This window comes from Pelodiscus sinensis, chromosome 9, assembly GCF_052426305.1.
Source record: "Pelodiscus sinensis isolate ZL-2025 chromosome 9, ASM5242630v1, whole genome shotgun sequence".
NCBI lineage: Eukaryota > Metazoa > Chordata > Testudines > Trionychidae > Pelodiscus > Pelodiscus sinensis.
Genome location: NC_143060.1, coordinates 46,033,402 through 46,046,418, shown reverse-complemented (window position 1 = coordinate 46,046,418; position 13,017 = coordinate 46,033,402). Strand labels below are relative to the sequence as shown.

Below are 13,017 nucleotides of genomic sequence, written 5' to 3'. Positions count from 1 at the left end.
CCATTCAGAGACAGTAATAGACTTCTAAATTTCACTGGCAATATTGAAAGATTTTAAGTGTAACAACTTGTAGTAAACTTTTCTTTCGTTCAGAATATCAGACCCCTTAACATGAGAAACACAAGAATGGCCATACTGAGTCAGATCAATGATCCATCTAGCTTAGTATTCCTGTCGTCTCATGTGGCATAAGAAAGAGGATCCAGGTCAGTCTTCATTGCTTTGGTTAGCAGGGACACTCCTTCAGCCCCCTAGGTCAAGACTCCACTGAAGGGGTACAGTTGTTTCAAACTATATCTGGGTTGTTTGGCATTGAACACACAGTCTGGACATGCACCAGCACCCCAGTCCACGGAGGACAAACAGCATTGGGTTCCAGGGATGTCTCTGCACCCAGTGCCACCTGTTTCACAGCACTCCGGTACTGGTATCGGAGGTGGAACAGGAAGAAGAGGAGCTGCAGGATCCCCTCATCCTCATCATCACCTGATGAGACAGTAGCTGGGGTGGTGACATCACTACCCCCTATGGACAAAAGGGCACATCAAGACCTATTGAGGCATATGGCCCAGAGTATGGGTCTGGAAATAGAGGAGCTAGTAGAGGATACAGATACTCTGGTGGACATTCTGTCTTGGGGGAGGAGGGGGGCCCACAACCAGGGTTGTTCTCCCATTTATGAAGACCATCTCCTCTGTCATGCAAACCCTCTGGAAGACCTCCTGCTTCCATTCCCCTGACTGCTAAAGTGTTGTGGTGCTACTTTGCCCCTCTGAAGAGGTAGAGTAATTGTATATACACTCACAACCTGGCACCTTGATGGTGGATGCAGCTAATACTAAGGAATGCCAGGGTCTCCAAGGCCCCACTACTAAGTCCAAGGACTCTAAGAGGGTGTTGGGAAGGAAAGTGTACTCATTGAGTTGCCTCCAGTTGAGAATGGCTAATCAACAGGCAGTGTTGGCCCACTACAATTTTAATAGATGGGTGCCCATGGATAAATTTAAAGTGCTCCTCCCTTCAGACTCTAGGTCTGAACTCATAGCCCTCAGAGGAAGGGAGGGTAATTTCACGAACCTCCTTTTAGGCAGGTCTGGATGCGATGGCAGTCAAGTCTATGTCAACAGGCATAGTTATGAGGGGAACTCTTGAATCCAGAGATCCAAAATATAATACAGGACCTCCCTTTTGATGGCTCTGGCTTGTCTGCGAAGCAAATGGATTCTAGGCTGCATAGTTTGAAGGACACAAAGGGAACGTTAAAGTCCTTGGACCTTCGCACACCTGTACCACAGCAGAGGAGTTTCACACCAACCCCTTCCTCCCTCCCCCCGATACTATCCTCCACATCAGAAGCAAGAGCAGAACAGATGGGATAGTAAGTGAAATCACCATTGCCCCCCAAGTGTCAATAGTAGTGGGAGTGGCAGTGCTAATAACTAGGCCCAATCTTCTAGGCAGTCACCAGGTCCCAGCAAGAATTTTTGAAGATGAGCCTGAGGGCAAGGTACCAGTCTCCCTCGGATCCTACCCCTATGTCTCATTTTTACCACGTCTGGACCCGAGTCACATCCGACAGGTGTGTTCTAGGTACAGTACAGATGGGATATTCCATTCAGTTTCTATCTACCTCACCTTCTCATTCCAATGCCCCATGACTTTTCAAGGACCTCTCTCACAAGCAGGAGCTGCAGACACTCCTGGAGGTAGGAGCAGTAGAGAAGATCTCTCTATAGTTCAGGGTGCACAGGCTTCTATTCCTGTTATTTCCTTATCCCAAAAGACAACGGCAGGTCCACATCCCATTAGATCTATGCAGTCTAAATACCTCAAGAAGTTAAAATTCCATATGGTATCTTTGGCTTCAATTATCCCTCCACTGGATCTGGGAGCCTGGTACGGTGTAGGGGCACGTTTGAGCTCCCTGGCAGCCGGCGTGTCCCTCCCCCAGCCCTTTTCAAGAGCATCTGCAGACTGATTCAGGGTCTGGGGGCCTACCTAGTCACGACAGCCAGGACTTGCTTTAGTTATTGGGGCATATGGCTTCCTGCACCTATGTCATCCCTTTTGCCAGACTTCAGCTCCATCTCCTGCAGATGAGACTGGCTAGCCTGTACAAGCTGTCTCGCCACCATCTGGACAGTGTGTTAACTGTCCCACCCCCGTCAGTGATAGAAGTTCTTCACTGGTGGCTGTACCCTCTCCCTGCATGCTACGGAGCTCCATTTCACGCCCATCCTGACTTTTACAGACGCCCCCAACTTGCGATGGGGCACGCATCTGGGTGGACTCAAGACTCAGGGTATCTGGTCTGGCTAATATTAGGGATGGGGGGGCCAACAGAGAATCTGGGGGTATTGGGTGCAGTAGGGCTCTGGAAACAAGAGGCTGGCACTAGGGGAGTAGGGTGCAGGGAACTCTGGAGTCAGTGGCTAGAACTGGGAGGTAGTGGAAGGGTGAGGGGCTCTAGGTGTTAGGGTTGGCTCTGGGGGCCAGGGTTTTTTATATTGCGAACAGGTAACATTTTATTTTCATATCTGACTATTCATTATTTGCATAATAAATATGCAGATACGCAAGTAAAATTACGCTGATCCGCTGAAAGTTTGTGAATGGGTTTGCCCGTCCCGGATATTAAAAAGGTTGGGAACCACTGCTCCAAAAGACTTTTGAATGTTTATAACAGGAGACTCAAGAGTTATTTCATTGGGAAGCTGCATGCTGAATTTAAAAATCTGACTTCTCCCTTGTTGCAAACATGCTTGACAACAGCAGCAGCATGGCTCTGAAAACAGTTCAGTTAGTAAGTTCAGTTAATGCTATAAATCAAATTCCAATTTGAGAGATTAGTGTACCAGTATTTTGCCCTCTTGACATAGTTATGTACAGCTACACTAGAAGCTTATAAAGACTAAACAAATATTCTCGTTCTGAAAAAGCCACTTATTGCGTGGCACCAACACCTTATTTGTAGCCATATCTTGATGTCTTTTAGATCCTGATTTAGACCTTAAGTTCCTAAGAGCAAGCTCCTACACTGGGTTTCCCCCCTTGCCTCATTATGACTTTTGGAGTTTTATTCCTCAACTAAACTTTTCTTGAGTTTCTAAAAGTAATATTTTGAAGGGAGTCCTTTGTTACGGAGTTTTGGCATATTATAAAGGCACTTTGGAAAAACCTGTTACTTACCTTCTTGTTACTCAAGAGATTGGCAAGATGCCCACAGGCTGAATCCAGCCCACCAAGCCATAAGGTCCAGCTCGTGAGCTGCACTGTCAAGATCCTCAGGCACACAGCAGTCCCACTCCACTAAGTGGCTGGCTGGACTCTCTACGCCAGAGCAGAGGCCCAGCCCAATTTCTCAGTTCCTATTGGCTGATTTCTGGTCCCCAGAGCAAAAAGCCACAGGTAGCAGCCAGCCATTATGAGCAACCTGGAGCTGCAGGAAGCAGACAGGCAGCCTGCATTGGGGTCCTGCAAGACTGCTGGCCGGGAGCCGCCAAAGTAAGCACCTCCCAGATAGAGCCTGCCTCTGGCAGCTCACCTCCTCCTACATCCCAACTCCCTACCCTAGGTCACCAACCTCTCTTTCTCCTGATCACCACTCCAACTTTCTGAATCCACCCTCCCTCAGGTCAAAACTCCCATGCCCTGCACCCCCTTATAGCCCTCCCCCGGGCCAAAATCCTCTCCTGCACCCAGACCCTTTCCTGGACCCTGCACCCCAATCCCCTGCCCAAGATCACAATCCCTTCCTTCACCCAAACTCCCTCAGACCACACATCCTCTCCTGCATCCCAGACCCCTACCCAAAGAGCCCTTCTGCACCCAACTTTAGTCTCAACCCCCACAACCCTCCATAAAAAGTGCAGCCCTTTGACAACCCCCCAAAATCTTGGAGTGCCCCCTTCATCAAAAATTATTGCCTATTCCTTTCGTAACTGTTGTTTGAGACATGCTGCTCATGTTTATTCCAGTTAGGGGAGTGCATGACTCATGAACAATTGTCAGAAGGTTTTCCCTTAGTGGCACACGTCGGGTTGGCTGTGATGTCCTCTGGAGTGGTGTTTTCATGGCAGTGTATACAGTTCCATTTGTCGGGATATTCTGACAGAGAAGTGGGTGGGATTTAAAAAACAGACATGAGCAGCACGTCTTAAAGAACAACAGTTATGATGAAGGTAAAGAACACTTTTTCCTTTTTTGAGTTTTTGCTCACGTAATGCAATTAGGTGACACCCAACCAGTAGCCTTGGAGGAGGAATCAGAGTTAACCAAACTGCAGATTGCAATATTGCCCTGCCAAATGTTGCATTATCTCTAGCCTGTTGGGTAATTGCATAATGTGATGTGAAAGTATGGATGGAAGATCATTTTGCTGCCTTGCATGTGTCTTGAATAAGGACCACTTGAGAAATGCAGCCGATGAAGCCTGAGTTTTTGTAGCGTGTGCCATCAATGCCAAGTCCCAAGTCTTAATCAGGTCATAGTACGTTCTGACACACAACGTGGCCCAGGATGAGATGTGCTAGGAAGAGATGGAAAGTCCCTTCCTCCTCTCAGCAATAGCAACAAAGAGCTGCGGAGATTTTCTGAATGACTGCGCATTTGATGAAGGAGGCCAGGAGATGCCTAACACTGGGAGAATGTAGGCATGTGTTCTCTCATTAGCATGCCATTTAGGAAATAACACAAGCAGGAATATGTCCTGATTTATATAAAACTGAGAGACTACCTTGTCCTTATAGAATAGGGCTACTCAACACGTGGCCTGTTTGTTTGCGACCCAGGGACGGTTTGGGTTTACGCAGGGCTCAACACGCAGCCTACAGGTGGGATCCTTTGAACATGGCCTTCACCGGGAACACACTTCACAATGGTGAGGCATCTCCCAGGCTGAGTGAGCACGGAAAGACGCAAGCAGATGGGCTGGTGGGATCAGAAGGGTACAGGCGGTCAAGTGTTTCTAGCCCCCAGGGAGGTGGTGCCAGGAGCGCAGTGTGAAAGAAGCTATTTGCATATATATTTGCATATATATGTAACACACTTAAGTGAGTGCTGTGAGTATCATTGTGGCCTCCAGGACTTCCACAATTGAGTAGCCCTGTTATAGAAGATGGCGTAGGGGGACTCAGATGCTAGCTCCATGAAAGAAAGAACTTGGAGTCATCGTGCATAGGTCTCTGAAGACATCCATGCAGTGTGCTGAAGCAGTCAAAAAAGCAAACGGGATGTTAGGAATCATTAAGAAAAGGGATAGAGAATAAGATGGAGAATACCTTATTGCCCTTATATAAATCCATGGTACGCTCACATCTTGAATATTGCATACAGATGTGGTCTCCTCACCTCAAAAAAGATATACTGGCATTAGAAAAGGTTCAGAGAAGGGCAACTTTTGGGGTTTGGAATGGGTCCCATATGAGGAGAGATTAAAGAGACTAGGACTTTTCAGCTTGGAAAAGAGGAGACTAAAGGGGGATATGATAGAGGTGTATAAAATCATGAGTGATGTGGAGAAAGTTAATAAGGAAAAGTTATTCACTTGTTCCCATAATATAAGAACTAGGGGCCACCAAATGAAATTAAGGGGCAGCAGGTTTTTAAACAAATAAAAGGAAGTTCTTCACACAGAGCACAGTCAACCTGTGGAACTCCTTGCCTGAGGACGTTGTGAAGACTAGGACTAAAACAGGGTTTAAAAGAGAACTACATATGATGATGGAGGTTAAGACAATTAATGGCTATTAGCCAAGATGGGTAAGGAATGGTGTCCCTATCCTCTGTTTGTGAGAGGGTGGAGAGGGATGGCAGGAGAGAGATAGCTTGATTATTACCTGTTCAGTTCACTCCCTCTGGGACACTTGGCAATGGCCACTGTTGGCAGACAGGATACTGAGCTGGATGGACCTTTGATCAGACCTAGTATGGCCGTTCTTATGTTCTACACACTTCTGACATGTACTACAGAAAATAAATTCTTTCCTCCCACATCCCTGAGAAAAACATCCTCCAGTAAACTATTACTTACGATTAACTTTGCTACCATTGTTTCTGAACATGGATACTCTTTGCCAAAGCTAGTTATTGAACTTGTGTATGACTTCTCAAGATTAATATCTTCTTGACATTTCCTTTCACTCATCAAGATTTTACTGACAATTTTAAAGCTGTTACCTTAGCCTAAAACCTATGCTCCTTGCATTTGAATAAAGAATTTATTTGGAATGACCCATGTTAGTCATTTCATAGCACTGGAGCACTGACAGCTATGAAACATTACTGCAATTCTACTACACAGAACAGAAAGAAAAGAAAGCAAGTGCCAACCTTTTCAGGTGTTAATTTCATAAGTTCCATGTTTTCCATACTGTGACGGCGTCCTACCCGGGGTCTTGCACCTTTGGGAAGGGATGAAATAAATCTAAATAAGTTAGTTGCCTATGAAAAGGAAGTTTTTGTACATTTCAGTTATATTGTGGTATATACCATCCAAACTAAGATACTGTCATTCTAAGTTCCAAAATGATGTAGTTAAAAAAATCAGCAGGGAATAAACATCTGTAGAGTACCCAGGCTGAAAACACTTGGTTTTGGACTTTAGAATTTAAGACTCATTTTCTTAAAACCCAAACAACAGGTTGAACCTCCAAAGTCCAATATCCTCAGCACCTGACCAGTCCCAGATGAGGGATTTTGCTGGATGAGGAGAGGTCATTTCTGGCCCCCTCTGCCTCTGCCTCTCCCTGTTGGCTCCTCCTCTGCCACCAGGGCCACTGCCCTGCCAGCCATGCTGGGCAGCCCCACAACTGCATGCTGGGCTCTTAGCCCCACCAGCAGCACATTACTCTGCCAGCCCACAGGACTCCAACCACCAGTCCTCCACTGAGACTATACCAGAGTCCCAGTTCAGAGAGCTTCAATCTGTATATACAAATATAGACTGTCTCCTTGCAGTAAGATTATTTGATACAGGAATGCTATGCTCTGGCATCAAAATACCCCAGACACTAAATATAACTGAAATTACGCTACAGAGTCACAGATTTCAGCTAAGTTTTGAAGAAGCTACACAAATGTGGATGAGGGAAGGGAGAAAAGTGTTTGATTATGGAGCTCAGGAAAAAGTGACATCAGAAGATCCCACAATTTCCCAAATGCTAGGAAAAAAAGCTATGGAGAGAAGGGGCAGGGAAAAGCCTATTATCTGCTGCATAAAATCAGTCTTATCTCAGATTATTCCTTAAAAAATAGCTGTTACATATTTGGCCTCATTTTTTTTAAAAAGCCACAGGGACAAAATATAAATAATAGACTATAAAGCAAAAATTGAACTTTGCATCTTTTCTAGCTCTTTCAAGATGCATACAAACATGACTTTTTTTCCATGAGATTGGCTTAAGCATTTTTTCCTCTAATCTGGAAAAAAGTCAGGTCCTCATCTTTCCTCTTTCTTAGAGGACATACATTTTTGGAGGATCTGTATTGGAACATCAGCCTCTTTTCTCTCCTTAAATGAATTGATTGGGGAACATTCAGATTTAGACTATTCCTCCTGTGACGAGAGAAGAGGGACAGCATGTGTTGAAGAACTGCCCAATACTAGGATGCAGCTCTTCGAAATATAAAAAGATCCCTTTATCAAAAAAAAAGAACAGATTTGGGAAAGTGAAGGGGATAATGGGGCAGAAGAGTAAGAAACACAAAAGTAAAAGCCTCTGTACACAATAAAGGAGCAATCATTTTTCTTTTACTTGAGTTAAGAAATATGCTGGAAGGAAGCACTTACCATCCAAACTGTTATCTACAGCATGGATTTCTGATATCATGGAGTTGTTTATGCTGTAGCTTAGACCAAGCACCATTTGAAGATCTGATAAGTTAAGTCTAGCGGTTAATTCTCCACTTCTATCTCCTACCTGAAATCAAGTGCATTTGAATATATTTAATTAGCTATTCTTCAAATTTCTAAAATGTAATTGTGTGATCTCTCGCATGAATCAAAATCACACACACCGAGAAAAAGAGAGACCATGCACGTGTTTTTTTTAACCTCATTCTGCAATTGTGGGCTCAGGTCTCTATCACCCGCGTCAACAATTGCAGAATGAGAACACATTTCTTATGGATTTAAAGTTTTTAACATCTTCAAATCTGGTAAATAACTAGGGAAAGTTGACTGGTGTACCAGAGAAAGTGAACAGCATTTCACAAGGTGACAGAAAACAGAAAAAGAAGAATCAGGGCAGGTCTACCATATACTCAGCAGGTTGACTTACGGTATGCAACTCCAGCTATGTAAATAATGTAGCTGGGGTCGAGTACGTTAAGCCAAGCGTGGCACTGACTCCACAGCGGGAGGTCTATGGGAGAAACACCCCCAGTGACTTCCTTTACTCCTCATGATGAGTAGTACTGCGGCCAATGGGTGGCACCTTCAACGTTTGATTTAGCAGATCTTCACTAGACCCTCTAAATCCAGCTCAGGAAGATCGATTGCCAGAGCATCAATCCTTCGGTAAATGGAGACGTGTCCACTTATATGTTGCTCTTTTTGAGAATTTTTGTTAATATTTAAGAAAAATCTAAGAATGTTGTACATTTTGCTTTCCAAGAACATTACACAATTACTTTGTGTTTCTATGGCACTATAGTCGTGATATTTCCATACAGAAAGAACTGTTTCTGAATCCTTTTACTAATGCATTAGACATAAACATGCAGAGCCACAATGTTTCATCCCAACATTTCCTCTTCGCAGAGATTTACTGAAGCCACTGTAAACATACAATCAACTAAACTTTCCCAGATTATACTACTTTGATACAGATTTTTAATTTGCTTCTACCAAAAAGAATTCGACATTAGAAAAAGATTCAAGTGAAAAAGCTACTAACCAAGACATAAGAATGTGCAAGTCATACCTCTCTTGAAATTTCTAAGTGCTTTTCTGCAAAGTGCATAGCTTGGTCATGATTTCCTAATGCTGTGTATGCATTTCCTAAACTCCAGCATGCTCTTCCTTCACCAATTCTGTTAACATAATTTAAACAAATATTCATTTGTACCGTAGGTAGTCAGGATTTCATACTGTAACTTCTGGGCCCAATAAGCATAGGAAAACTCCTGTTTCCAGCACTCAAATATTAAATATATTGTAGTCACTACTAAAAGATATTTAACCAAAGATTTAAACAATCCATTTAGCATTCATTTTAAACACTTATTACTTAAGTGAGGAATTTTGTGAAGGTGAGGTCTTTGATTTTTACCTTATAGAACCGACAAATCACTCCTTCAGTCTTGTGAATATTATGCCTCAAATGACAAGATGTTGATAATGATACAAAGGATCTAAGGCCTGGTCTCCACTAGGGGTTCAGATCGACTTTACCTGCATCAGAATGATTTTTAAGTGATGCCTCCACACTACCAAGGCTGTCACGTCAATCTTAAGGACAACAGAAGTGCTTTTCACGTGGACTAATACTATTCCCAACCTTACATTGTCAAAATTTATGCTCATGTAGATGCAGCGTTGCTGGAAATTCAACGCTATTGGCCCCTGGGAGGTCTCCCACAGCTTTCCACTCCGTCTGCTCTGGCCAGAACTTGCACTTCTGCTGTTCTCCCACTGAGCTCAGAAAGCCCCAGGAACAGTAGAAAGGGCTGTCCCACGTGACAGTGTTACAGCACATGTGGAGATGGTGTCGAGTAATCCCAACAACAGTGCAATGACTTCGACAATTTCTGCTCCCAAGGGCTCCAGTCCCCAGGGGCACAGAAGAATGTTCAGGAAGTCTTGGACTTCATCAAGGTGTGGGGAAATGAAGCGATCTTCAATGAGCTCCAAACCAGCAGGAGGAATGCTGAGATGTACAGCAGGATCTCAAGCTGCATGGGGCTAAATGCTATTCCAGGGACATTCAGCAGTGCTAAGTCAAGATCAAGGAGCTGCACCAGTTCTACCACAAGGTAAAAGAGGAAAGCAAATGGTGTGGTGCAGCCCCTCACATGTTCTACTTCTCTGACCAGCTGGATGCCATTTAGGAGGTAGCCCAGCCAGTGTCCCCAGCGTGATCATGGAGTTCAGCCAAGATACGCTGGGATGGAGGAGGAGGAGGATAGTAGCCAGATGGCAATCCCCAAGAGCCAGGAGTTCTTCATGATGATGGAGTTCTTCATTCCCATCCTCCCTGTCCCCCGGATGTCTCCCAGTCCAACATTGAACCCGGAGAAGGCACTTCCGGTGAGTTCAAAAAATGTGTTTAACTACAAGCAGTTTAAAGCAATTGGGTGTGAGGTGCAACATACTCTGTGCCTATACAGCGCAGGGAACCTGAGACAGCTTGTTTATGTGTTTGCAGGGGGAGGCCAGCATTATGCTGTCCTCTGCAGTAGGACACCTTCCTGCACCAAGCCACCAGTAAGTGGTCTAGCATTACTGAACCCACAAAGCGGTTCAGCATAAGACCCATGTTTATGGTCACACTGAGTCAGCATACACTCCCAATCATGTGATGTGATTTGGAGAAGATTGATACCTCACATGGCAACCTGCAGGGAAGAGGGGAACCTATTAGCACTCTCCCCGGGAGGCTGCATGTGCCAGACATACATTTCTCACACACACACCCTGGCAGGAAAGAAACCAGTGTTTCCTAAGAGTCCACGTGTGACAGACCTGGTATATCCTGGACACGGCGGCAACCCACCCTATCCCCTTCCGCAAGCTCCTGTCCTGTCTGGGAAAGTAGTACTGTCCTGGGAAGCCACATGTGCCGGACACAGTGGGAAGCCGCCCTCTACTGGCACCCCTCTCCCACTTTTAGGCTCCAACCCTGGCTGGCTCCTTTCCATGACTAATTCCCTCCGGAACTAGTGTTTCCCAGTGCTTCCCTGAGAAGTCTGAGCACCTGCTGTAAAGTGCCCACTTTAAAGCAAACATTTGGCCTTGCACAGAACACATCTCCTTTGTCTTTACAGAGACTTTTGGTGTAGGCTAACAAATTAGGGGTAGGCTTACCACAATATATCTGCTATAAAGTTTGCCCTTGTAATATTTCTTTACAGCTGGGACAGCACCCAGCTCAGTGTGTCCTCTACCTCTTCCAGCATCTGCCTGTCTGGCTCACATCCACAGGCACAAAAGCACGAGGGAGGACATGTTCCAGGAGCAAATGGACTACATGCACACCTTTGTGGCAGAGATCCAGGCCTGGATTTTGCTGCTGCTCTGCAAGACAGCCACCAGGGAGCAGCAAGCAAGACATCATGAAACTATGTTCACCTCCCTTACCGCTGTGATGGAGCATGTGGTGTCTTGCCCTCAAGAGGCCAGAACCCTGACCATCCTGATGACACTCCCACAGTCCCTCCTCCACCAATCCTGTAGCTTCCACCCTCAGAATCCCAAAGGGCTGCTAAATCCCCAGGACATAGGGGGAAGGGGGAGACTCTAGGGTCGTTGGACCCTCCAGGCCCTTGGGAAGCAGAAGGCAGTCCCAGTCATGTTCCCAAATTCCCCTCCTCCCCTCCCCCCCTTCCGGTTCCCAGTTCTTCCGCTTCCCTATTGTTTCCCCCCCCCCCAATAAAAACTCATGTTCACTGAACAGTCTCTTCATTGGTTGAACCGCAGATGTGTGGAGGAGGATTATAGGGAATGCAGGGGCAACTTGTGGAGAGCAACATGGTAGACTCTTAAAAGAGGCTTTGCATAAAACTGTCCATGAAGGCCTCTTGGATTCACATTTCCCCTTGTTTTGCTCTACTGACTGTGCTGGTGTCCAGCTGCTCAAACTCTCTAGCTCAGTGGTCCCCAATGCGGTGCCCGCAGGCGCCATGGCGCCCACCGGAGCATTTATGTGCACCCGCCGAAACATCTGGGCTGGCCCCACCCCTGGCGTGCAGCACATTCGCGGTGCTGGCCCCGGACGCGCGACACATGCAAGGTGCCGGCTTTGGGCTCAGGGCACATGGGCAGCCTCTGCCCCCAGGCGGCCCCCACCCCCAGGCAGCCACGAAAGGTTGGGGACCACTGCTCTAGCTAGCTGCTCTGTCTCAGTGCCTCATCCTGCCAGATAAGTTTCCCTCTTGCTCTTGCATGGGTTATGGAGCACACAACACGTACCACCACAAAGGGAATGTTGTATTCACTGAGGTCCAGATGAGTCAGGAACTCCTGAACCTCTCCTATAAATGTCCAAAGGCACATTCCACCACCGGCCTGTTATTGAACTCCTCCTTGCCGGGGTCTAGGCTGCCCGTATAGGAATTCATGAGCCATAGGAGCAAGGGGGAGACTGGGTCACCAAGAATCACTATTAGCACGTCTACCTCTCGAACACTGATTGTCCAGTCAAGGGAAAATGTTCCAGCATACATCTTCCAGAAGAGTCAGGAGTTCCAAAAGATGCATGCATCACACACCTTTCTCAAGCATCCCACACTGATGTTGCTGAAATGGCTCTTGACATTCACCAGCGCCTGCAGCACCATGGAGAAGTACCCTTTGCAGTTGATATACAGGCAGTCCCCGGGTTACGTACAAGATAGGGACTGTAGGTTTGTACTTAAGTTGAATCTGTATGTAAGTCTGAACTGGCGTCCAGATTCAGCCGCTGCTGAAACTGATCAGTTTCAACAGCGGCTGAATCTGGACGCCAGTTCCGACTTACATACAGATTCAACTTAAGAACCCTAGGCATCCCCAAGTCAGCTGCTGCTGAAACTGATCAGCGGCTGATTCCAGGAAGCCCGGGGCAGGGGCTTCCTGTAGTCAGCCACTGGTCAGTTTCAGCAGCAGCTGACTTGGGAAAGCCTGGGGCAGAGCAGCTGGGGTGCTGCTGGGTTGGTCCAGTAGCGCCGCCGCTCCTCGGCGCTACTGGACCAACCCAGCAGCACCCAAGCTGCTCTGCCCCAGGCGTCCTGTTTCAGCCGCTGCTGAAACTGACCAGCAGTGACTGAATCAGGGCGCCTGGGACAGAGCAGCTGGGGTGCTGCCGGGTTGGTCCAGTA

General features: G+C 46.4%; 1 protein-coding gene across 5 annotated transcripts in view; it reads right to left on the bottom strand.

Moving 5' to 3' along the window:
• Nucleotides 1-13,017, bottom strand: part of GPSM2 (G protein signaling modulator 2) — a 60,586-nt gene that overhangs the window by 10,214 nt on the left and 37,355 nt on the right. For all 5 annotated transcript variants that reach the window (XM_075936666.2, XM_075936662.2, XM_075936664.2 and 2 more), the window contains 3 exons: nucleotides 8,925-9,033; nucleotides 7,790-7,919; nucleotides 6,331-6,401 (listed from right to left, as the gene is read on the bottom strand). In XM_075936666.2, the coding sequence (XP_075792781.1) occupies nucleotides 6,331-6,401; nucleotides 7,790-7,919; nucleotides 8,925-9,033 (310 nt within the window). The remainder of the gene's footprint in view (nucleotides 1-6,330; nucleotides 6,402-7,789; nucleotides 7,920-8,924; nucleotides 9,034-13,017) is intronic.